The sequence below is a fragment of the Thamnophis elegans genome, chromosome 3 (genome assembly GCF_009769535.1).
Source record: "Thamnophis elegans isolate rThaEle1 chromosome 3, rThaEle1.pri, whole genome shotgun sequence".
NCBI lineage: Eukaryota > Metazoa > Chordata > Lepidosauria > Squamata > Colubridae > Thamnophis > Thamnophis elegans.
The window spans coordinates 69,711,028-69,738,792 of NC_045543.1; the positions used below are offsets into that span (position 1 = coordinate 69,711,028).

The window sequence follows — 27,765 nt, forward strand, 5'->3', positions numbered from 1 at the left end:
AAATGAAGCTTATAGCTAATGAAGAAGTACTGGGTGAAATTAAACAAGGCATTTTCCAGGGCGATTCCCTTTCACCCCTACTTTTTATACTCTCAATGCTATCACTGACAATCATTTTGAAGAAGATGAACTATGGATACGAACTTGCAAAGAAAGGACTGAAAATTTCGCACTTGGTGTACATGGATGATTTGAAGCTCTTTGGTAAAACAAAAGCTGAACTGAATTTATTAATTGAAAGCACAAAAGAATTTAGCCAAGACATTGGAATGCAGTTTGGAATTGACAAATGTGCAACAATGGCAACCAAAGTAGGCAAGGTCATAGAAGATGATGGAATAGAACTTGAGAATGAAGAAATGATAAAGGCAGTAAAACCAGAAGAAGGCTACAAGTACTTGGGGATTTTAGAGGCCCCTGACTTAATGCATAATAAAGTCAAGGAATTAACCTCAACCAAGTACATTCAACGAATTCACAAGATATTAAAGTCCAAATTGAATGGAGGAAACATCATAAAAGCGATAAATACCTGGGCTATTCCTGTGATTCGATACTCTGCAGGAATAATTGACTGGACCCAGATGGAATTGGACAATTTGGACAGAAGAACAAGGAAGCTTATGATAATGAATCATGCTTTGTACCCTAAAAGTGATGTTGACCGATTATATCTACCAAGAGCAGAGGGTGGTCGAGGACTCCTACAAGTAAAACAGACTGTGGAAGAAGAAAAACAGAGCTTGAATGATTACATCCAGAAAAGTGAAGAACCAATCATTAAGGAAGTAAATAAAGGAGGCCTTTTAAAGACAACTAAGTCAAAAGCTGAATATAAGAAAGAAAAGCGAGCTGAAAATTGGAAAAACAAAGTTATGCATAGCCAATACTTGAAAAGTATTGAAGGCAAAGCTGACCAAAAGCTACCTTGGAACTGGTTAAGATCAGGAGCACTGAAAAAAGAAACAGAAGGCTTTATTTTGGCAGCTCAAGAACAAGCCTTAGCCACAAACTGCATGAAGGCAAAAATTCAACATGTTACCACCAACAGCAAATGTCGCCTCTGTAATGAGAAAGACGAGACAGTCGACCACTTGATCATTGGGTACAGCAAAATTTCACAAACTGACTACCTACAACGCCATGACTGTGTTGCTAAGATCATTCACTGGAAATTGTGCCAAAAGTTTGGATTTGAGTACAGCAAAAACCACTGGGAACATCAGGTTCAGAAGGTTTTAGAGAATGAGAAAGTCAAGATCTTGTGGGACTTCAGAATTCAGACTGACAGGCACTTGGCCCACAACATACCTGACATAACAATAGTTGAAAAGAAAAAAGTATGATTCATTGACATTGCAATACCTGGAGATGCACGAATACAGCAAGAAAAAATCACAAAGAACCGGGACTTGCAAATTGAAGTTGAGTGACTGTGGAAAAAGAAATCATGTGTTGTCCCGATTGTAAATGGAGCCCTTGGAGCAATACCTAAAGGGCTACCTCGCTATTTGGAAATTTTAAATTTATCAGACTTGAACATTCTGATTCTACAAAAAACCACCCTACTTGGAACAGCTTATCCTCCGATGTTACCTTAACAGTTCCTAGGTCCTTGGTTAGGACTTGAGCTGTTGAGCTACCAACCAGCCCCAAAGGCTGTGGATCTCACCAAAGATCACATATAATAATAACAATAGAGCTAAATATAAACCTTGAGCAGGTGTGACTCATTCTTCTACATTAGTGGGATAGAGTTTACTCCTTTCTTTCTATGCCTAAATTTGAATGGATTATTTCATTTTAAAAAGAAATAACTTGTTGTGGATAGCCTGTTGTCAGACTTAGTTTGGGTCTCAATTTATGATAACTATTTGCAAGATAAGTATTTTGGTATTATCTAATAAATGTCACACATTTCCGCACTAGGCCTCTTCCCAAAGGAATATTTTTGCACCATGATTTTTCTGCTGTAACCATACTTTGTGTAGGAAATGGAATCAGGAATTCAAAACAAGGAAGGACAACTTCACATCAGAATATATTTGTACAATTGGCGTGAATTGTGTTATTCAAATACTGCCATGACACATGGGCCATGTATCCAGGGGTGAAATGCTACTGGTTCGGACCAGTTCACCTGAACTGGTAATAAAAATGCTACATGTTCACCTGAACCGGTAATAAAAAACCAGTTTGGGCAAACCAGTTTTTCCTACGATCAGCTGGGATGCGCTGTTTATATCAGCTAATCTAAATGGTGGTACATCAGATTCCCCCCCCCCCCACACTTTTCGCTTATCTTTTCAGGCGCGCTGGGTAGCAGGCTCCACCCACCCGCCCAGACCTTATCATGTCCGGTTTTGATGCTCTATGCATGCACGGAACGTCCTGTGTGTGCACGGAGGTGGCACGTGTTCACATTGCTACCGAACCAGTAGCAAAGGTAAGTGGATTTCACCCCTGATCCCATCACATCCCAACCCCACCGACACTCACAGATAGATGTTTGCTTGGACACAAAATGCAGAATTTTATTAACTTAATTTTAGTAACAATTTTACTAAAATTATGGAAGGATGAATCCTTTCACAAATTGCTCCATCCATACCCCACTGATGCCCACAGAAAGGATGTTTGTTTGCCCGGGCACAAAATGCAGAGTTTTATTAACTTAGTTGTAATAACAACTGTACTAGGACTATGGAAAGATAAATCCTTTCACAAAAACACTTAAAACAACCTGTCTCTGGGATCCTTCTGAATAAACGGAAAGGAAATTGCATTTTAAGCGAAGTATTTTCTGATTAGGTAGTCTTTGTCATCAGAAACTGTCATTCAGAAAGCGCCTAAAAAGATTTAAAAGAAAACCCCAGAATCTTTGTCAGCAGTTGAATAACTCTAGTTGGCATAACAGTCAGTTCATGTGATGCACCTCAAACTCGTTTTATTTCTCTTACATGGCACAATGCTGATGACAGCCTGTGACATCGATAACAGCAACTGTTTTTATTCCTCAGCCTCTTGGAATATTTTTATATTTATTCTTCCAAAATAAATAAAAAATAAAAAGCCAGACTCTCTTCCTTGCAGCCACCCCTGAATATATATTAGGCACATTTTTCTTTGCTGAATCATTCTTTCAGTACCTGAATAGTTCATTTAAAACATAAAAATTTGTGTTTGTGTGTTTGTGTGTGTTTGTGTGTGTTTTTGTGTGTGTGTGTGTATGTGTGTGTGTATGTATGTATGTATGTATGTATGTACATATGAATGATTTGGTTCAAGCAGTAGTTAGTTAGAAACCACATTTCTTAATCATTGACAGATACCTCATGGAAACCTTTATTTCTAGCATGGGTTAATGTTTTGGGACATTCGGTGGTGAAGAAAGGTTACGGAAGACTCTGACCTGGAATGCTATAACCTCTGGCCCGCCTTTCAGCCCTTCCATTGCAAAGGTCTCCAGGTGCAGCTTAGGCAGCTGCAGGGCGAAGTCATTCCTGCTTGCTGTAGTCCATGACAGCGAGATCTGATCTCTGACCTAAAAGGGAAAAAACAGTATCAATGGTAATTCCCCTTCAGACACATTAACTGGGATGAAGTGGGTCCCCTTGAGTCCACTGAGTGGACTTGCATTGATCGCTGGACCTGAAATCCATGAATAAATTTAGGACTAATTGATTTTTCGTTGCAAATAAATCTCTAATTCAGAGTGCTGGGAGAGAATGTTAAGAAGAAAAAGCTTCCTCCTCTCTAGGTTGAAATGAGATAGGAAAGAAAAGTCACTTAAGGCTCCCCGTTCAAGTGGGGCAGCAAGCAACTCTATGTGGAATGTACGGGGTCTAGATTTAAGACATTCAGATGCACAATAAGATGGACACCGTCACCACATTAATTTCAGCAAACACGCCACCAGCAAGCATCTTTTTTTTAAAGCTCTCATATTCACATAAATATCTTACTCTCATCAAAGAAAATACTTTTAAGTTAATGAAGGTGTGATGTGGCAAAATTAGATTAGATAATGGAAATATTTTTAAGACTTCAGCTGCAGAACAGCTAATAAGAAGTGGTCATAAGTGCCTGTAGAAACACTAAGTTCAAATATCAAGTATTTTAACAGTAGTAAGGACTACACAAGCAAATAAATAGGAACAAAAAGAAAACACATAATTTTTCCAATGCCAAGTAATTGGGCTTTAAAATATTTCGATGTTTAAGAAACAACAAAACGCAGAGCACCATAAATGAGAGAGATCCGTGTACTTGTGTGGACAACTACAATCTTATGCAATTGGTATTGTACTGCCACCTTCTGTTAAGGTGTGCAATACCTTCACTCATCTATAAAAATACAATGGGCAACATTTAGAGTTTTTGTTTGTTAGTTTCTGTTTATACAAGATCAGATTCTAGACATAGATACTACAGAATGAGCCTATTAGGTAGGGGGCCTTCAGCTGAATATCACAGTAGATCTTCCAGTAATACCAGAAAAATATCCATACACATATTTAACTCTGCTCATCTCCAGTAGTCACAAGCATTTATTTCTACTTGTAAGTAACAAGTGTCAGTATTACATGTGAATTCTAAACTATAAATTAGGTTAAACAGGTTATCTCAACATTTAAAACAACAACAACAACAATCCAGCATCATTACCCCTAGTTTATTAGTGTGCTTTGAACTAATCATTGAGATTAATTCGATTTGGATGGATTTTAACAAAACTACGTAAGATTTTTTTTAAGGGACATAGAAATAATGGAAATTTCTTATCTTCATATTCCTTGAAGGGAAAGGTACAGAAAATACAAAGGGTCATAACTTGTGATGACTTTGGAATACAAATAACAAGGCTTCCTTCCAAATAGGCAGTGCTGTGTTATATACAAATGTTTGGGGTTTTTTTGTTTTATTAGGGAGGAAGTCAATTGCTGCACATGTGATTTTGCCTTCTTAGTTTGCAAACTCTACTCTTGCAGCAATTAAACTGAACTGTACTATCCTGTATTTCAGAAGCAATATGCAGCAGCAATGTTTTTAGAATGGAAACAGACATATAAATCGTCCCAGCCACATTCTCCTGCCTTGCTCGTAATTGATGCAAGTCATGAAGATGTTTAAGAAAGCACTGCTTTTATCATTCTTTTTTACTAATTTGGATGTGTGTTTGTGTGTGTGTGCGCGTGTGTGCGCTCGCGCATGCGCAATTCCTAAAGATGTGTTAAATCAAATGCTGGAGATCTACATACTCTGCCCCCTGGTCTATGGAATAGGGAATCTTACATTTCCCTGGTTGATATAAAGAATTCCTGGCAATATTGGTAGCTGTCAAACGTATGCACTATAATGCAATATTTATAACGGAGTGGGCCCTCCACACATTTCTATCTGAACTATTCTAGGTTTAGGGAAGAGTGTCTAGAAGAACAAAAACCATCTCTTGGGCCTTCTGCGGTATATATAATTTTGTCCAGATAGTCATATTGTCTAATGTAGTACAAATGTCATTTTACTATATCTATAATAATACATTATCTCACTTGAATTGTTATAGACTATATATGTTAGCTTTTCGTCTTCTCACTGCAGCCAATGTGCATCCAGATAAAAGAAAACGTTAATGTGGATTAAGGTTCTAAGAATTTATCAACATCAAACCACTAGTGTTTTGCCTTCTACCCTTCTGAACCATAGTCAATAGATCTAAATATTTTACTGCACCCTGGCCAATTCATTGTTTGATGTTTAAAAATGCACCCAGAATCAAAGAAAATTTATTAAATTTGAGCCCCCAAATGAGATACTATTAGCTTTGAAAGTCAAGTTTAACTGCGATATTGATGATTCTCTTTTTTCTGTGACAAAATTCACCAGGGAAACCCCTGATGTCAAAGTACCAAAGCAGATTGCTAATACTGAAGGAGGAGGGGAGGAACAGCGCAAAGGAGAAGAGGGGGTGAGGCGAGAGAGGGAGAGATAAACAATGTAGACGCTGCAGAGATACAACAGTGGCAGGGCCAAGTCCTTTCACCTCTACTTATTTCTGCTTTGGTCCTTTGCCGTTAGGTTATAACAATAAATTGGACAGTAAAAGAAGAAACATATCCTTAAAATGCTGTATAAGGCTAGGTCATCAGCCAAAAGGAATGTAAATGTTCATCAGATGTAAAACTCCGATTTACATAAGTCCAAATATTTATCCTAATGTTTTAATTATTTAGAATGAGCTTCATTGTCTGTCTTTCTTATTCTTTCTTCCCTTCCTTTCCTTTCCCTCCTTCGTTCCTTTCTTTCCTTAATTATTTAACTAAGGGGTGGTGGTGTTGTCCTGATTATTTTTGGTTGTTTATTAAATTCAAACCTTACATGGGCAAAGGAAAGAGAAATGCTTCAGTTATACATAATGCTCCTTTCCCCCTTTTTCACTAGCTCACTCCAAGCATCCAATTTCAAACTGAGTTGGGGATTATGCTTTTTGAATATTGCTATTATAGCATAAACATAAATTCATAGGGACAACTAGCACTGTCGTTGTTGTATAGGAGAAGGGTTTTCTCCCCTGCTTTCCTTCCTGACATGCTAGGTACCCTTGTGAAATCTGTTTGTTTTCGGGGGGGGGGGGGTTATAGGAAGATACATTTCCATTGTGTGAACAATCTTTTCTGCAGTCTGGAATGGTATAGTGCAGCTCAAGGAAAAGTAGATATTTGAGGTTTTACAATTCCACTAATGCCCACTAATTCAGTGTACTTACAAAAGAATATCCCCTTCACACATTTTCCCACAGTGTTGATCTGTAGCATAAAAGAAAGCACCTAAGTGTATGGTTAAAATCTGGCATGCTGCATACAAACTGTAGATTTTCAAGGACTTCAAAGCTACAGGAAGGTAGGACATTATACATGTGTCCTTTCTGTCTGAGGTTGAAAATAATCCCTCAAAACTAAAAGAAATTGTTTAACAAAACTGTACAAAAGAAAAAAAATGGAATGAAGGGGCTCTACATATATCCCCCTTAAAGCACTGGGGGTTTTTTTCTACACAAAGAAAAATATTTTCTTCCCAAGAAGATAAGATGCTTCCCAACTTTGATAGGAATATGCTGTGAAGGAAATTGCAAAATTTAGTTCAATCTTTCTTTAGGATTTCCTGAATATGGATGTGATCAATACAAAGCCAAACTTACATATTTTTCTGTACATATAATCTGCAAAATATATTCTAAAATATAGAAGACTAAAGCTTGCTATAAAAATTATATTTTCTATTGTGAACTGAGATTCTTTAATTTTTCATGCATCCAAACATACATACCTATATTAAAAAAAACAGTTATTGGTTTATATCTATTGTACAAAACGTATTATCCTGAACAGTGGTGAGTTCCTACTGGCGTTACTACCGATTCGCTGAGCACACGTGCCAGACACGCGTTGCTTGCGTGTGCACAATTAAATGAAAATTACTCAGAAAAAAATGAAAGCAGCTGAGGAGTGGCAATTCAAGCTGCCGCCCTGGATCAGCTGGACTTCAGAAGTGAAAATAAAGTTATGTATAACGCAGGGTGGGTGGGTGGGAACAGAGAATCGTTTCCCTCTTTGTTTGAAGGCAGCACTACCGGTTCGGGAAAACTGGTCTGAACCGGTAGGAACCCACCACTGATCCTGAGACAGTATATAGACACCCATTGTTTGGGTGATGGTGAAGGGAAATAGATAAAAAGTGAAAGCATCTAAACATATAAGATGGTTGTTTACAAACCAGTTGTTAGTTGTGACACATTTTTTTAAATTAATGAATCAGATCAAACATGTGGTAAAGAAATTTATATATAGGAGGGTAAATATATTCAAAGGTAACACTAGATAAAAAGGCTCCAAAGTGTAAAGGCTACATATGTTTATTTGCTTCTAATTTCTACATTTTGGAAACAGAGGCAGTTTTCTGGGGGAACTGAGACGAGACTCTTGGTGAGAAAAGGAGGGGAATAAAGGTGTCAAAAGTTAGCTTGTAATTAAAATTTTCTATTTGATGGTGCATCTGGGAACATTTTCCAGATGATTTATGCAAACAGATACAATAAAGGCAGATTTGTCTGCAGTAGCTATGATAGGCAGGGGAATTTTGCATATGTAGCCATTGCTAAAAACCTTTCTCTTTGCTGTAATTTAAAAAATACTCAATTTGAACAAATATTAAACAAATATAAAATATTTTTACATGAAGCAAACAATAAGGAACTACCATTCCACATTGCTATTACTGTGTCCAGCTTGTCGCGGACTCTTCCTCCCTTCTCAAAAGACCTTGCCCAATGTAACACAGCAACAGTCCATGGAGGCCATTGTGAGTGGGCCATTTTTCCCATAGCAAGCTGCTCTAATAATGATTAAAAGCAGGTGCCCGAATTATCTTGTTTTCCTTCACCCTCCTCTGCCATTCTTTTAAAGCTATAACCTTAAAAGTCAGAGGATCTGGATTTTATCATCCTAATAACCTTTAGCTCCTTGATGGGAGCTTTCCCAGCTGAATGGTAGGGCATAGATGCTAGGGAGAAAAGAGAAAGGCAACGTTATTCTTTGAACAAAGTACAAAAATGGGGTTTTCATAATGAAAGCTAAAGACAAAGGACATTCCACTGAAAGCTCTGGGGATCACAGGCTAACTTGGAAGGCATGATACCACCATGGTTTAGAAATCCCTGACACTTCACACGATACTACAAAGCAAAGCAACAAATATGCAGAGGCTGCAGTTTTAAAAATGGGCTGCTTCAATATTCTCACTCTCACTTTTTAACTGAATTTTAAAAACACACACAGCACACATTTTCATAAATTGAAAAGAAATGTTATTAAAGCTTTTAGAGCAAGCAAAAGCAGAAAAGGACATAAGCATTATACATTGGACCAAAGAGTCTGGATCCCAATTAGGCTCATGTCTCAGATGTGCACTGAAATTGATCAAACTAGACACATAAACATCTAGAATTAGCAACATGTTTATAAATGTAAGTCTAATTATTTAGTGTTTAACTCACCTTTTGGGGGAATTTGTTTCCTTGTTTACAAACTACAACATACATAGAAGGAGTGAACAACTCTTCATTTCAGCTTTTGGAAAATAGTCCAAGGACTCTGACTTGTTCTGTTTGCTCAATATAAGCCAATATTTACTTACACTGATAAACATGATTCCAACACTTAGTTTACATTTGTTGGTTTTACCTATATCCATTATAATCTAGAGAATGTTGAACATTTACTGGGCACAGATGTTAACCTCTAGATACTATAATGTATTGATATATTTGTTCATAATTTGTGGGCTTTGGAAATAAAGTAAACTATAAATGTATCTGTGTTTTCCAATCTTATAAATGTACAATTAGAAGAAATAAATACTTCTTGTAAATGAATGGAGGGAGGTAGAACTTTTTAAAAAAAAACATATGACATAGTTTTCTGAGATGCTCTTTCCTAGCTCGAGCAAAATTGGAGTTTTCTAAACAAAACCTCTGACATTAGGCATTCACTGTATCAAAGACATTCTCCAGTAGTTAACAAATTTCAGATTTAGTATTTGGTAGAAGAGGTGCTGAAAATTAACCAGTGTGAATAAAGTATTGCTATAATGAAAGCTCCTAAGAACCAAATTAATGTGCTCATTCAACTAAAAAAATTCACTGGGTGATTTGGTCTAATTACCATGTTTCACCTCAAGCTACCTTCATAGAGTTGCTGGGAAATAAAAAAGTTGCTGGAAAGATAAAGAAGACACTTGGAATCCAGTTCTGGTTACTACAATATAAAATAAGATGTTGAGACTCTGGAAACAGCACAGAAAAGAGCAACAATGGTTAGAGGGCTGGAGGCTAAAACATACAAAGAATGGCTACATGAATTGGCTATGTTTAGTCTAATGAACTGAAGGTCTAGTGGTGACATGATAGTGCTGTTTCAATATTTGAGGTGCTCCTACAAAGACGTGGGGGGGGGGGGTTTCAAATATTTTCCAAAGCACCAAAAGGGCAAGGCAAGAAACAATGGTTGGAAACTAACCAAAGAGAGAAGCAACCTAGAACCAAGGAGAAATTTCCTAACAGGGAGACCAATAAACCAATGGAATAGCTTGCCTTCAGAAGTTGTGGTTGCTCCTTCACTGAAGTTTATGGAGATTCTAAGTCATCCAGGTCATGGTTCTCCCAAAGGTGCTTTTTCAAGAAACAACTTCATTCCGCACTATCCAGTCAGAGCTAAAGAAGCTTATTGGATGAGAAATGAAAGGTCTTCAAAGACAAAAACAGAAAGTCCATTTGCCTCTTGAAAAAGCACCTTTGGAATACCTCATTGGAAATTTTCAAAAAGAGACTGGACAATCATTTGTCTGAAATGATATCAGGTCTCCTGTTTGAGTAGGGGCTTGGATTAGAAGATCTCTGGGGTCCCTTCCAATTCTATTATTCTATGTTCTAAAAGAGTGAGGGAAGAGTTCCATATACAGAAGCCAGATCTGTTTGGCAGGATAAAATGTAATCATCAGTAACCTCTAAAATCAGTTTTAGTTCTCTAACTCATCAGAAAGATCAACATGACTTATTTCACCTACAGAAGCTAAAGTGAGAGCAAAACTCAAAATACTGGGCATAGGGAAAATCTGACGATGGGAAGGAGTGGCTAGCTTTCATAATGATTAAATGCTAAAAGATGTTAAATATTGTGTTCCAAATTTAAGAAAGGCTAAGGCTTCTTTTCCAGAAACAGTATAGACTTTTAATGATTGCAGCAACCATGACAATATTCCAATACGTTATTGGCCCAACAAAAATTGAAGACGTACTCTTGATTTGTTTAGCTCAACTGGGTAGAAGAATGGTGGATCAAGAGGGAGACAGCTTTCATTAATTGTTCAAGTCAATTTGTTCAAGTCAACTTATAAAGGTTTTCCCAAGGGTCTCAGAGGCCAAAGTCCTATGTTACCACAAAGCTCTTCCAAGATATCAATTAGTTCAAAATATACAAATGAGACTATTAATTCTGTTTGACAACAAATTGCCTCTCAGTTTATTTCTTAGCTCAGTTTGAAGTATTATTCTTTACTACAGAAGTGCTTTGCTTAATATTACTGCTGTTTTATAGTAACTATAAAATTGCTTTTGTTTTCATTTTGTTTCATTGCAGTCTCTCTGAAAGATGAGATTAAAATGAATGCAATTACTTTACAGATTTTAGTATTTTAGAAAAAGTGAATTTCTGCATGTTAAAGACAAATTTAAAGTCTAACTATCAATAACAACCTAAATTTGTAAATCCCAATTCATTTTAAATGTTTATTTGTTTAATATATCACAAGATGTTCTTCACTGATAAAAATGGGGAAAAAGTAAAAGAAAATATACACCCACACACATATATCCACACATTAAACAGAGTCTATGTCTTCTTGAATTAAAGGAGAGCTTTAACGTCATGCTTAACTTTTTCTTTTCAAGTGAAAGTTCTTAAATTTGCCTGGATTTTGTGATACATTTGGCTTTTTTAATCTCTTGCTCTGTTTCGTTCCCCTTACTGCAGAACTATTTTGTCACACTTCTAATTTGGTAGGTATTTCCTATTCAGATAACATAGTAAAGTGCATCCAGAGATAATACTGTGCAAAGTCTAAAACAATTATCTTGATTTACATATGGCATCAGATGACCACAGTTCAAGTCAGGAAGGAATTGTTCTTTAGAATAAATCAGCCACAAGTCTGTTGGGTTATTATCATCCCCCTTTTTAATTAAATGTGCTTAGGCGAAAACATTGCCTGAAACTTCTTACTGTATATACTCGAGTATAAGCCTAGTTTTTCAGCCCACTTTTTGGGCTGAAAAAAGCCGCCTCGGCTTATACTCGAGTCAGTGAAAAATTTGCCCGAAATGGAGGAGAAAAAGGGGCGGGGCCATGCCGCTGGGTGACACTCGTGAATGGCCCAGTGCCCCTGTGAGTTTCCCCTCCCTCTGTGTCAGTTTGCCGCGCAGCGCGCACCGCACCATCCCCCTCCTCACGTTCTAATGTAATGCAGGGCTGTCTTACGATTCCCCTTCCTCCCCCTCCTGCCGCTCTGCAACGATGTCCACCTCCTCCTTGTTATGGCAAGCAGCCACATAGCGATGTCCCACCTCCTCTGGTACAGTGATCCAATGATAGGAATCACTGTGCCGTGTGTCATAGGAGGCGGGACATCGCTCCCGCGGCTGCACGGGACATCATCATCACAGCGGGACATCAGCATCATGAGGTGAGTGAAGTATTTCATTGAATACACCGCTAGTTTACTGTTTTTCTTTGAAATAAATATTCAAAAACATTATTGGTATCTATTTTTATTTTTGAAATTTACCGGTAGCTGCTGCATTTCCCACCTTAGGCTTATACTCGAGTCAATAACTTTTCCAGTTTTTTGTGGTAAAATTAGGTGCCTCGGCTTATATTCGGGTCGGCCTATACTCGAGTATATACGGTAGCTATTTTGCTTTACATCAGAGAGGCACTTTTGTCATCCTTTTTAAAGCTTGCCTCCAGATAGTGACAAGTTCATCTGTAAGAGATTTGATGTACAGTAGATAATTTATTTGGTACTTGAAGGATGTTACTCCATGGAGATGCTGTGAACTGGATGACTTCAGGTCTCTTCCAAATTTCCTTTTCTACAGTATATGGGCTTTTACATTCTAGTCCAGTCCACTCCAGTCCAGCTTTCAATAATTCAGAAATAGCCCAACATGTTCAGTTAGACTTATTCCTAGGTCAGAAAGTATAGGATTGCCGTGAGAAAACAGTATCACTGCATGATTCAGTCAATTGCCTGTTTTTTTAAATAAATAAATAAATAAATAAATAAAAAGATTGTACAAGAATAACTATGCAATCCTATGCAAACCTTCTGGTCATAGGTCTAACTGCAACTGATTGGATTTATTTCTTAGTAGACACACATATGCCTTGCACTGTCAACATTTCAGCCAGAATTAAAATGAGACAGCTTTCTATTATTTATCAATAGAAAATTCAATATAATATAATATAATTCTGCAAACTTTTTCCTAGCATGTAAAACAGAATATATACTAAAGTCTGAACTCGGTTGGGTGAAAGAATAATTTGATCCAGGCCCTTTTAAGCAAACACTACACACTATGCCAAAGCTATTCTGTATTTGTGGGATGTGCACAATAATTTGTCCCTGATGAACAGATTGCATTGACCTTGAGCTGGAAGTGAACCCATGTCTGGAGAAAATAACTGCATTAACTAATTTCACAGTACTCCACACAAGGATGTTTCCTCACTTAAGGCAAAGTATGCAATACCCATGAATTAAAAACAAAACAAAAAAAAAACCCTTCAGATTTTTTTTAAAAATTAAACCAGACAAGCTCTGGCATTAGTTACTTAGATATGTCTCAGCTAAAACAGTTAAAACACATGGATATGACATTCTGCAATATCTTTATCTTTAGTTTGTCAAGGTTTTTAAATCCCTCTTGAGCTAGAGTGCCATTTTTAGCTTGGCTAGGTCAGAATGACACTGAACGATATGAGTGATGACACACTAGGCAGCTATCTGGACAGAGATGTCATCAGCAAGCCAGCTGTGCTAACACCTGTATGTCCTGCACAATTGATCCTTGGGAACACAGATCAAGAAAATCAGGTTACTGGGAATCTAAACAAAGAAGATGCTTAAAGTATTTGCAAATAGCTCCCTAAACAGCAAATGGGATTATTCAAAGGAAGGGTAGAAAAGAATCTCTCAATGTAATCAGAATGAAGATAAAACAAGCAATACAAAATTTTTCCCCATTGGGATAATCTTAAGAATTAACAAATGTTATGCTTTCAAAACGTTGGTATTTTCCTGTTAGTTTCTGTACCGACTGGCTTGTTTCACTGGTGGCAGGTGGCAGGTTGGTAGGCAAAAGCCAAGAATAGGTTCAATCACCTAAGCACTGACTCCAAAATCTGTCACTTTCCTGCCAAGGCTGTTTGAAACACTGTGTTTGTATTTCCAGCCCAAGTAAAAACAAGGTCATAACTCTCAAAAAAAGTAAAGTACAATAAGAGGTGTACCAAATTACAAGGGCACTAACCTAGCATGCTGTACCAATAAACAGTGAATAAAAATAAGTACATCTGTGCATAATCCCAAATAAATAAAGTTCCCTGGCCCTTTTATTTGAACATATTAATTCACTTAAAAGTTGATTGATTTGGATGTTCTGATCTATCTGTATTCACTATGGATAATTCAAGTCCTCAACACTGCTTCAAGGTTCAATACACAGCTAAAGATACAAGTGCCACAAAATGAATACTAAAATAACACAACAGTGCCTCCATGCTGAGCACCAGAAGTAACACCAAACAACATTATGTTGATACAGCTACAATTGGTGCTGACCTTTATGATAAAGGCATTACAATAAACAAGCCTGAATTATGTGGTGTGAAAATCATCAGAATTCTTGGAATACTCTCTGTTAGAGAGCCGGAATCCTTGGGTTTTTAAATGAGTTGTTATACCTGATTCTTCAGATGAAAAAACAAAGCGCCATCTTAAGAAGATACAAGCCTTTACTAAAAAAGACAAACACATGTGTCGCATTCTTCTCCATGTTGTGTTATATGAGTGGGCCGTGCCTCCTAATTTCAGACAGTGGCAAGCAGTGGTGGGATTCAAATAATTTAACAACCGGTTCTCTGCCCTAATGACCAGCAGGGTAGGTGGGGCTTGGTGGTCATGTGACTGGGTGGGCATGGCCAACTCAACATCACTCACTTTGATGGGCGCTTCACCTTAGCTGTTACAATGTAATAAGGGTTAACCAGAGAGGCAGTTTCTGTAAGCAGGGCAATAAAGATTAGGCTAGAAACAACACCAAAATGTTTCTTTCCTGCCTTCCTTATAGGATTAGCCCTGTAAAGTGGAAAAAAACAAAATGAGATTTCTTCCAACAACCGGTTTGCCGAACTGCTTAGAAAGTTACCAACCGGTTCTCCTGAATAGGTGCGAACTGGCTGAATCCCACCACTGGTGACAACTTTTTCAAAGATGGACAAATAAAAATTACCTTTGGAAAAGTAGATGTAATGAAATACAAACGTAATGTGGGGATCACTGTTCATGAATCTATTTTCATTCTTTTACATGCATAAGTAAGGTAGTTTCCAACATATATAATATCCAACAAATATCTCCACTTTACTTTCCATACTTCTTTTAGTGATACATATGAGGTTTTAGGTTAGGAAAAAAGTTATGTTATGTATGTTATGTTATGTTATATTATGTTATGATAGGTTATGTTAGGTTATGTTAGATTATGTTAGGTTAAGTTAGGTTAGGTGACATGGCCCCTGAACAAAGTATATGTTAGTTTCAGCTGATATTCTGAATTACATTAACAGCGAGAACCGATACAGAATCTCAGTTTGCTTTATAGCCATAAAACCTTTAAGATTTGGTACAAATCACATACATACTGGTAGTCCTCAACTTAGGACCATAATTGAGCCCAAAATTTATGATGTTAAATGAGAATTTTTTAAGTAAGTTTTTCCCCATTTTATGGCATTCCTTGCAACAGCTGTTAAGTGAATCGCTGTACTTGATAAGTGAATAACCTAGTTGTTAAGTGGAATCTGGCTTCCCCATTGACTTTGCTTGTTAGAAAGTTGCAAAAAGTGATCACATGAACCCGGGAAACTGCAATGGTCTTAAGTATGAATCAGTTGCCAGGCATCTGAATTTCAGTGCACATCTGAGTCATGTCACTTTTTTCAGTGTTATAATTTTGAACGGTCACTAAATAAACTGTTCTAAGTCAAGGACTACTAGAATTAGTTAAATTTAAAAGATTACTACTGTTCTTCCATCCAGCCAGTTACTTGTTGACAACTGGTTACTTGCCAGTTACTAATCAACTTGTGTAAGATGATGCACATTTACTTTTGAGTAGGTCTATTGGTTTCAAAGAAATTTCCTTTCAAATTAGTCACACCTTTAACTACCATGAAGAACAAGTGTCTGAAATTCATAATAGATTCTGAAGGACAAACCTCAACATCAGAAATTTATTCTTTCTTCAGGAGAGAATTGAAATTTGCTTGCTGTCCCTATATTTGAAAAGGAAATTGCTTGGCTAGAATGAAAAACGGATGAGACTTAAAAAATATCTTCTTGAGAAGTCTGTTGATTCCTTTATATTAGGTCGATTTAGGCTTTGTTTTTTGACAGTGCACTAGAAGTTTCAATGACACTCTACTGTCTAAATGTATTTATTACATGTATTTATTACTGTAGAAAGACTGTGAGTTCAAGTCCTGCCTTAGCCATGAATGTCAGCTGGGTGAACTTGGGCCAGTCACTCGAGCTCTCTGCCCAGCTCACCAAAATACAGAAACAAATATGAAACATAATTCCTAATTATAGTACTAAAGAATTATTTTCTCAAGACCAATGTTATGACTTCTAGCTATATCTGTTTGCAGTGCCATATTTCTTGTCAAAGGATGGATGGATGGATGGATGGATGGATGGATGGATGGATGGATAGATAGATAGAATTAGAATTTCAAGGGTAGCCTCATGTAGAGCGCATTGCAATAATCCAGCCTTGAGGTGACAAGGGCGTGAGTGACCGTTTGAAGTGCCCCCCGGTCCAGATAGGGCCTCAATTGGTGCACCAGGTGAACCTGGGCAAAGGTCCCCCTGGTCACAGCCGACAGATGGTGTTCCAGTGTCAGCTGCGAATCCAGGAGGACCCCCAAATTGCGGGCCCTCTCTGAGGGGTGTAAATTTTCACCCCCCAGGATCAAGGACGGACTATCTGGGCTGTCCTTCGGGGGCAACATCCAAAGCCACAAAGCCAATAAAATACATTCATCAAGAATAAAAAGATACAACAGTGATAGTCACGGTTACTAATAAGCTATCAAATCATACTATGAAACAAATAAAATAGCAATAGCAATAGCAATAGCAGTAGACTTATATACCGCTTCATAGGCCTTTCAGGCCTCTGTAAGCGGTTTACAGAGAGTCAGCATATTGCCCCCAACAATCTGGGTCCTCATTTTACCCACCTCGGAAGGATGGAAGGCTGAGTCAACCCTGAGCCGGTGAGATTTGAACCGCTGACCTGCTGATCTAGCAGTAGCCTGCAGTGCTGCATTTAACCACTGGGCCACCTTGGCTCAACAATATAAATTGAAAGATACAAGCAACATGGTTATAGGAGAGAGAGAGAGAGAGAGAGAGAGAGAGAGAGAGACAGACAGACAGACAGACAGACAGACAGACAGACAGGATGCATTAGCAATAAACTAAGCCGTAGAGAAGAAACTGCATGAAAGGCTTTAAACAACATAACTCAACCTAGTAACTCCAGACTACTGGAACTTCAGCTCCCAAAATCCATAGCCAGCATAATTATTTGGTTGGGTACTCGGAATTCAGAGTCAGAGAATGGTAAACTGAAGGCTAGATTAGAACCAGGGAAAAGAAGGAAAGGTCACCAAATCCAAAGGGAGTAAGAAACTCATCCTCAACTGAATAGTTTGACAAAAACAGATTAATATTCCATTTCACTCAAAAACATAAGCCACTGTGTTAAATAAGCATTGTAAGGCTCTGCTAAGCTGGCTAAGGCATTTTAAATAGTTATTTGAGCTTCCCAAATTCTAACACAGCTCATCTTAGAGGGCAAATGATTAAAGAATTGGTCTGAGATTATTTCTGAAGTATGCCTTCTTAATATTCTCTTTTGGCTTTTCATTTACATGTGATACAGAATGTATCCTTCCCTCAAGGTGTGGCCCACACTACAATCTGTGTGAGGTGGGGGGACAATCCCTTTGTGTGTGCATGTGAGCATAGGCATAAATATGTGCTCCTGAACTAGAAAGAACCACAAATTATTTTCTGAACACTAAAGACTGAAAGTAATTTGCTCATTTCCAGTGGTGATATGATGAAATTGACAGCAACATTAGTGATCCAAAACACAGAGATACCTTACTGGTGTCACTCTCAACATCACATGGCTGGGAATATTTAAATGATTTACCAAAGCATACAAAATCTGTGCTGTGATGGGTTTTTTTTAAAAAAACATTATCTATAAAGTCTCTCTCTCTCTCTCTCTCTCTCTCTCTCTCTCTCTCTCTCTCTCTCTCTCTCTCTCTCTCTCTCTCCCCCTCCCTCCCTCCCTCCCTCCCCCCTTCTCTCTCTCACACACAAGCAATCTAGAAAATCAGGCCAGAAAAATAACTGACTAAAATATTAATACATACTATTATTTGGATATTTTTGTACAGTACTACAGTGAGAGTATTACCACAAAAAATTAAAAAGAGTGTATTTTCTAAATCTTTAATTGTAAAAACAAACCTATTTGCTAGCATATAATAGTGAGAACTTTATTGTATATATTTTGACTGGTTATTATTTTACAATTATATTTTTCAAGTTCCATTAGCATTTTCTAGCAGAAAAAGCATTAAGAAAGTACAATTGCTTGAAATACAGCTATACCAGCAGATGATGAAGCGTTATAAAAAAATATTACTTACATTTTGAAAGATAGATTCCACTGATTTCATATGACTAACAATTAATTCTTTGTCTCTGTTGAATAAATAAAAAGATCTTGTTCTTATTCCTGTTTTACTTTTAAAGTTTTATTCTGTTGCTTTTACTCTTGTATTGTGGTCTATTTTTATAATGAATGTTTTTGTTAGTTACCTATCACCATTTCCATTATAAATTTAATTTTTAACTGTATATTATTTCTTTGAACAGAAGCTGAAGAGCAGCTTTTATATGTGACATTCATCATTGCCTTTGCCCCAAAATTTATCGTCTTCAGGTAATTTCAGTGTCATATACAAAAGTGTTTAGCTGAATTAACTACAAAGTAACTAGCACAAGCAATACTTTCCATTCTTTTTTTGCTGCTTTAGAGTCAACTCTATGTTTCTTGCATACGGTTGATTAATATCACGTCTAGTTTATAAAGGGTATCAAGTGGAAGGGATGACTGTCTTTCTAAGTTTTGTTATGGAACTTTTGCACATGCTTCCAGAAGTTCAGAAAATGTTGAAAAAATTCTAGAATTCTCTACAAGTACAACTCAATAAGAATTTTTGAGGAGTAAAAAACGCTCTTGTTTAGTCATCAATCCATGAATTAAATACGTAAGAAAAAAAAACCTGTCAGATAGATGAAGTGGCTGCGTAACCTCAATTTTCTTGGCACCACTGAAAGAACCAGAGCAAGAAGGAAACAGCTAGATCAAAATAATCCATTTTGTGCAGATGAAGAAACCTTTCTATCTTCAAATATTTTTCACTCATAGGCTATTTGGTGGAACATGAATGTGAAAGTCTCTGGAAACTCTGTAGCATCTTCTGGGTGCTAGTATGTGGGTACATCTATATAACACCTGGTTTTCTACATGGTCTATGATTCAAAAGCATGGACTAACAATGATTATCTCATGTAGTTTTTATCTGCCCTAATCTTTAGTGGAACGCTTTCTTACCCGTTTAAATCTGAAGAAAAACTTGACACAGGGAACGTATCTAAAAAGCTATTTTGTCTGTGTAAATATTGCTGAAAAGTTGCTGGTTTTGTCTTGTATGAAAGCTGTACTAGGTGTACTTTCTGGTATAGACTGTTTTGATTACCCTAGAATCGTGATGGTGAACTATGGCACGTGTGCCAGAGGTGGCACGCAAAGCCCTCTCTGCAGGCATGCGAGCCGTCGCCCCAGCTCAAATCCACCCTGTATGCGTGTGCACCTCCCGCTGGCCAGCTGGTTATTGGGTCTCTGCTGCGCATGCTTGGTGTGCAGGGGCATGCAGGAGATGTGTGTATGCACGGCAGTGGGGGAGCATGGGGGCAGCATATGCATGTGTGGGGGAGCAGGAGGCACATGCAGGGGTTGTGGGCGCATGCGCAGGGTCGCATGCGTATTGCATTATGTAGTGCACTTTCGGCACGCAGCAATGAAAAGGTTAGCCATCACTGCCCTAGAAGAACGATGGGCTGCTTGCTTTTTCTATTCATTTATTACTTGCCAATTCTGAGCTTTTAGTCAAGAGATACAAGAATGACTGTACTTGTGCGCTGTTACAACCTCAGGGCCAATGTGTACTTCAGTGGTGGGATTCAATTTTTTTTTACTACTGATTCTGTGGGCGTGGCATGGTGGGCGTGGCATGTCTTGGTGGGTGTGGCATGGGAAGGATACTGTAAAACCTCCATTCCCACCCCACTCCAGGTGAAGGTTACTACAAAATCCCCATTCCCTCCCAATCAGCTGGGACTCGGGAGGCAGAGAATAGATGGGGGGGGGGCAGGCCAGTCAGAGGTGGTATTTACCGGTTCCATGAACTACTCAAAATTTCCGCTACCAGTTCTTCAGAATTGGTCACAACCTGCTGAACACCACATCTGGTGTACTTGTAGGTACATGAGTATTTTGATACATGTGCTGTACCATTCAACTAGCATTTATACCAGCATATACTAATGTCTCTTCCCATCAAAACCACTTTGACCTTTGATGGTTCGTTCAACCCAGGTAGACCTTAGGGGCAAAACTCAAGACAAGTTCATGCTTCTGTTGATCATGACCCGTCCGAGGACATTGAAATGATTGAAAAGGGCCATTAATATCTTGAACTAAGTTCTTTCTCTTCAAGAGGATCTTTTACTACCATTTCAAAGACGGGCAGCTGTACTTTTTGTTTTCCAGCGCTGCATTATCCAGGACTAAAAATCCTTTGCATGAAAGTAAGAATTGATCTTTTGTCTGTTTCAAGTGATCTCCCCAAGGCCCCCCGTGCTCACTTGGCTGCCATGCGGAGGGCACTCTCTGCATCATGGATGCTCTCTTCCAGCCGACGCTTGTCCTGCTCCAGCTGGGTAAGATGTCTATTGAGCTGACGCAAAGATTGATCTTTTCTTCTCAGCTCCATCTTTGCCTCGGAGAGACTCTGAGAGCAGACAGAAAACAGAGTTACTTGTCAGCTCTGATAATTAACTTCAATTTATGCCATAGGCTATTAAACAAAGAGGAGTACAGACTGACTGTGAAATAGATTGGGGCTATTTTCAAAGAAGAAAATAGCACAGGATTCCTCTTAAACATCCAGAACGTTGCAGATTTAACTGTTTTATATTAATAATAAAAACAAGAACTGTCCCGATCTGTACATGAACACATATGCTAAAGGCGCTCCATAAATATATACGTATTATCTTAGGGTTCATTAATGTGAATTAAAAGAAGAATTATGCTGGATTGCACCGAAGGTCGGAGTAGTCCAAGATTCTGCTCCAAGAGCAATAGCTAGATTTTATGGGAAGCCTACAAAAAATAGTCTCCCACAGCAAAGAACATGGAGCATCTAGATCCATAGGTGGAAAGACAAAGAAAATTGCTGCTTGGAAAAGCAGGAAATAGAAGAAGTAATTTGGGGGGGGGGAGGAAACCCTACCTATCCTACAGCTCTTTTAACTGTTCAGTAAAGTTCCAATTATAAACATTACGATATACACATTTTTGTCATTTTTCAAAATGGATTGCATAGTTTCTCTTCCTTCAAGGTTGCTCCAGGATAGGCTCTAATAGTCAATGCTTCAACTAGAAAATTAGTTCAGATGGATAAAATGCAAACTGTTTCCCAAAGGAGAACCACTAAACAACTTTGCATGCAAAATGCAAACAAGTCTTTTATATGAATTGCTGTAAGGTTATATTTTTTCAAAGGGTTCTGAACTGCTGTGGTACAGTTTCAATTCAAAGCTTCGTTTTATTTGGCTTTCTCAAGTGTTGGACGGTCTGACAATTGTTACAGACATTCTTCTTCTTTTTTTTTTTTTATTAAATGTTTTATTCATTTTCATTTTCAATTTTGTACATTCACTTATATACTGGATATTTGCAATAATAATAATATAATAGTAAGAAAAGAAAAACCCCAACCTAAACACAACTCATAAACCCAACCTATCGCTTTCATACACCCCTTCTTCTCCCCCTCCAACTTTCCTTTCTCCCTCCAACGATCACCCCTCCTACTTCCCTTTCCCCTCCTATCTTCCTTTCTCGCCTTCCTCACCCTCCTTCCCCTCTCATCCTCCTTACATTCCCCTCTTCCTCCCTCCTTACTTCTCCCTCTTCCTTTCCTCTACTTCTCACTATGGTGCATTTCTCTATTCCTTAATCTATTCAGTTACGCTAAAAAGAAAAAAGAAAGGAAAAAAGCAAAAAGAAAAAAAAAGAGAAAAATAAAAAGAAAATATAAGGATCAACAGTATACAAGTGTATTCTTCTTATTCTATATATTGAAACTATATCTCCACCCACCCACCCACCCCCAATGAACCCCCCTCCCTAACCCCCTCCGACTTCCCAGGTCCCACACCCGGCACAGTTCAGTACCATTCACCTTCAAAATATCTTATTAACAATAATAATGAAAATAAAATAAAAAGAACACTCCGAAAAAGAAAAAAAAAAACGAAAAAGTAAATAAAATAAAAAAATTTAAAAATCTTTTGCATTATGCTCAGCCTCCCATCATTCTTAAAATTTAAACAGTGTGAATCATTCCATTTATATTTTGTCCTCGTCCCTTACTTCTTTGATATTTACCCCCATCTTCCTGTAGACTCTCCAGATAGCCTTTCTTAACCTTATATTCAAATATTAGTTTATACAAAAATCAATTTATCTTCAAATACAGAGCAGTCTAATCATACTTTCGCTACTCATCTTCCTACCCTTCGTTTCACGTCTCCATTCCTCCCAAGCCCAAATTGCATAAGATTAGGATCTCGCTCTTCACTTTAAAATCCTGAGCTTTTTATGTTATACTTCAAGCATGTAAATCCGTAAAATGTGTGCCCAAAATCCATACCAGTTCATTCAATCCCAAGATCCCTTCATCAATATCCCGCTCCACCTTCCTTTCTGCCCCACTCCTCCCAACTCCATTCATCCCAAACCGCAATTCAAATAAATCTTAGTCCCCGCTTTCCTCACAGAAAACACTTCATGCGCAGTTTGGATTGAGATTCAAATAAGTCTTGTAAAAGTCCCGTATAATATCTGTCTAGAATAAGCAATGCTTCTTTCCATTCCTCATCAGTACACAGCTTTACCATTTCATACCAAACAGAAATCCTAAAGTTTTAATCAGTCCAAAAGCTTAGAAAGTATTTTAAAGACATCGCTGGATCTATATTCTTTACTCTTCTGCCCTTTCGGAAAGAGAAGGCTACCCTCTCCCTTATAACCACGTGTCCCGCTGCTTTGAAAATATGACTGAATCCTCAGTTTCCGCTCTTCTGCCTCTCCAGTAGGGGGAGAACAACTCCCTCCTTCTTGTAACCAAGTGACTTGCTGCTTGTCTTTCCTTCACCTTGTCCTTCCGTGTTTCCGAGTGAGTCAAGAAGCCCCGCCTTCAGAGTTTTATAATAAAAGTCCCGAGCTTCCGAAACAGAATTAATACGAAATCTTTGATTTTCAAATGTAACTGTGATTCCAACTGGAGCTTCCCATTTATACTGTATTTGACGATTTCTAAGTTCTTGGGTTAAAAAAGTATAGCCTCTCCTTGCTTGCAGCATCTGGAGCAGGATTTCTTTAAAGACAAACAAATCATGGCCATCGATTCGGAGCCTGTTATTGTAAAACTTTTGAGTGATCGCATTTCTGGATTCTCTTGTGAAAAAGTATATAATTATGTCTCTTGGAAGCTGTCGTTGCTCTGCTACACACGAATTCTGGCGATAGATTTTTCGAATATTCCAATCAAAATTGAGTCCCGGACCTCCCACCACTTGGCTGAAAGCTTCTACAAACGTCTGTTTCAAGTTCTCTCCTTTCTTTTCGGGCAGTCCTCTGACTCTTATTGCAGACGCCTTTCTGTTATAATTTATCATTGTAAGTTGTGTTTGAGTATCTCTAATCTCTTGTTGTAATGCTTGGATATTAGAAGTCAAATTAAAATTAGCCCCCTCCAAAGTTTCCAGTTTAGTCTCCATTTCTTCGATATAATCTGTCAAAGTAGACGTAACTTCAAACATATCCGCCTTTATTTGGGCAATTTTAGTCTGTATTTTATCGCATAAATCCAGCACAAATTCTTTAATTTCTTGTTTAAAGTCATTAATTATTTGAAAGAAAAGCTCCTGTGTCAAGGAATCTCCAGTAGGTGGTGTAGGAGACAAAGGCAGCGATTTACTAACAAGTTCTTTAAGCACATGCGGGGGGGATTTTTTTGCCTGCTTAGACCTGGGAGGCATTATAGATAAAAGCTGAGAATAAACAGATAAACAGTGTCTTCAGCTGGTCAGTTCTCAATAAATTATTTGTAGATTTTGCTTGTTAATGAGTAGCAGTCTCCGGGGAGATAAAGCCGGTTAATTACGTCATCAATCACCAACACAGTAAAAACGCCATTTTGTATCCCAATTGCACAGAGAAGTTTCAAAGGAAAAACAAGGCTGGTGTTTAGATAGTTATATAAAAAAAAAACATCACAGGAGTGAGACCCGCTCGTGTTAGCTTAAGTTGCTTTAAACAATTTATCATTGTCCTGAGTGGGGGGGGGTCGCCTGTCTAGGGCTGCAAAAAGGCAGCTGCGAGGAACTGGCTGGAGATAAGAGCTCAGTTACGCTGGATCTCTTCTCCGTTCGCAGCCCAAAAAAAAAAGAAAGGGGGCTGTGAACTACGAATAAATCCTAGCACCTGAGCTTCTGCCTGCCCCTTTCTGCCAGAAAGGGGTGATATCTATTGATCTTAATTAGATATACAGACCAGAACTCTGAGAGGGGCTCCGTTGAGCTCCTTTGGCGACAGGCTCCTCCCAAAGGAAGTCGTTACAGACATTCTTCTAATGTCAGCACTATATTTGCTTCATGGTAATATGCTTTCTTCCTTATGGCATTTATACTTACTTGCACAAAGAGGTAATTTCTAAAGATGCTTTTTCATAAATGAATTTTATTTTTGCTACTATGACGATTAGTAAAGGTTTTCTAGGGACGTGGTAGCTCAGTGGCTAAGACGCTGAGCCTGTTGATCAGAAAGGTCGGCAGTTCAGTGGTTCAAATCCCTAGCACCACGTAATGGAGTGAGCTCCCGTTAGTTGTCCCAGCTTCTACCAACCTAGCAGTTCGAAAGCATGTAAAAATGCAAGTAGAAAAATAGGAACCACCTTTGGTGGGAAGGTAACAGCATTCCGTGCTCTTTCGGCATTTAATCATGCCAGACACAAGACCACAGAGACGTCTTCGGACAGTGCTGCCTCTTCAACTTTGAAACTGAGATGAGCACTGCTCCCTAGAGTCAGGAACGACTAGCACATATGTGCGAGGGGAACCTTTACCTTTACTTAAAGGTTTTCTGTGGCTGGAATAAATTCCTATATGCTTTATGGACAAATTAAAAAATGTTATAATGAAGCCAGGAATTGTACTGTATATGCTACCAGCAATACGTAAAAAGCTGGCTGTCAGGTCTGCAATTATATTCCTTTTAGAATTTTGGCCTGCCACACTTTCTCTTATTTCATTATGCTGTTTCTTTAGTATAGTTGATGGGAGGGGGGAATAGACAGGAGTGAGATTGTGGAATGTATTGTTTTCATTCTTTATTAGAAGCCAAGGTCCTCCTTTGTCTCCGCACCAGTACACCTGACCGGAAGCAGCTGGGTGTGGATGCCAGCGTGGAAGAAGAAGATTGGACCATGTGATGGATTGTGGGTGTGGGGACAAGATCATGAACTTTTAACTGGGTGGAATTCTGATGTCATTTCCAGTATTGGGATTCCATAGCACGATGCCAACATGTCTGTCTTATTAAATTGGAACCTTAAGGATAGCTTTGCCTTGGACTCTGATTTAATTCTGCATGATATTTGGAACGCTGACATTGGCATTGTATTGAATGCCTAGGAAATCTATAGAATGCGTGATGTTTTTAGAAAAAGTACGAAATATCTGTAGGCACTGTATATAATACCTAGCCATTATGCAGATTGACAAGAACTATTTTGGCAAAGTATGAAAGGAGTCATGAAAAGGGTTAGGGTTAGGCTAGTTCTAACCCTTTATTGGAAAGACATACATGAAAATGAAGGACAAAATGCAAAATAAAGTACAGGACTTTCTTATTGAAAAACCAAGAGAAAAAGACTAGTATTGACCTATTTGTTGCAAGAAGGAAAGCTAGAATGGAATTTTAGCAGGAATATTTTTTACTTTATCAGTTTGCCTATTGCCACTGCGTAGAATGCCCAGAAATGTTTGAAATATTAAGCATGTCATACTTTGACATACCATTTTGAGCATTTTATAGATTTCTTGGGCATTCCATAAAATTTCATACCCTGATGGTAACATACACATATTTACGCTTTGCAAATCTTTCTAACTTTTTTATTGACAGAAGTTCCAGCCCCAACTGTGGTCATGAGTTGAGGACTATCTGTAGAGGCCACCATTATGTAGGTCAAGGACTCACCATGTCTCTAAAATTGCTCTTTTAAATCCCAGCAACAAGAATTGGAGTAACAAACCACAATTTAAATCTGCAGTTACACCTTTCTTCCAGGAATAAACAAAGTTTACTGATAGGACTAACTGGGTCTGAAATCCTTTCAAAAAGGATAATTTTTCCAGGACTTTAATGAACAAGCTCTCATGTGCCTTTTATGGAGGGAAGGTAAAGGTTCCCCTCGCACATATGGACATATATGCTAGTCGTTCCCAACTCTAGAGAGCGGTGCTCATTTTCATTTCAAAGCCGAAGAAGCAGCGCCATCTGAAGACATCTCCATGGTCATGTGGCCAGTATAACTAAACGGTGAAGGCGCACGGAAGACCAAAGGTCCTATTTTTTCTACTTGCATTTTTACATGCTTTCGAACTGCTAGGTTGGCAGAAGCTGGGACAAGTAATGGGAGCTCACTCCGTTATGCAGCACTAGGGATTTGAACTGCCGAACTGCCAATCTTCTGATTGACAAGCTCAGCGTCTTAACCACTGAGCCACTGTGTCCCAATTTTATGGAGGGAAGACCAGATTCCAAATGCAAAAGAGCATTTGACGCACAGCAGGAATTATGGCACAGCTCTTAAGAATTTGGATTATTCTACTCACCTCTGAGTCCGTTGTGTCATTGTCACTAGAAAAACAGTGAAAATAAAGTACAACCCTCAACATTTTATCCCTGATTAGGACAAATTTATTGCCACTGAATTATAGAATTAGAAATCTTTTCAGCTTCGACTTCGTTTCTTTCCAAACGTAGAGGAAAACCCCTCCACCAATTTAAAATCCTTGACTTTTCAACATAGAAACCATTTTTGTGCCAATTGTGCAAACAGCATGCCTCTTTGTAAGTTGAACCACTTTTGTTTTGCAATAACCGACAGCCAATTTTTCTTCACTGCAAAATGTTTTAGGATTTCAAGTTCTGCCTTCTAGACATTGTATCCTGGACACAAAGACTGCGGCACAGACAGAAAGGAAGGAAGGAAGGAGGATGTAGATTTATTGGCCAGCTTTACTGAGCAAAACTCACTTTTAGACAAAGCTGGAATGATGATGCTGATATAGATAGGTCTGGACTTGTACACCACAGTTGGGATCAGAATTTTCATTGGTAAGGCAGGCAGTTGTTAAATG

General features: G+C 38.2%; 1 protein-coding gene across 2 annotated transcripts in view; it reads right to left on the minus strand.

Moving 5' to 3' along the window:
• Positions 1-27,765, minus strand: part of CCDC171 (coiled-coil domain containing 171) — a 186,626-nt gene that overhangs the window by 44,383 nt on the left and 114,478 nt on the right. For both annotated transcript variants that reach the window (XM_032214660.1, XM_032214661.1), the window contains exons 21-23: positions 20,914-21,059; positions 18,630-18,684; positions 3,413-3,544 (exon numbers count right to left, since the gene is read on the minus strand). In XM_032214660.1, coding sequence (XP_032070551.1) covers positions 3,413-3,544; positions 18,630-18,684; positions 20,914-21,059 — 333 coding nt within the window. The remainder of the gene's footprint in view (positions 1-3,412; positions 3,545-18,629; positions 18,685-20,913; positions 21,060-27,765) is intronic.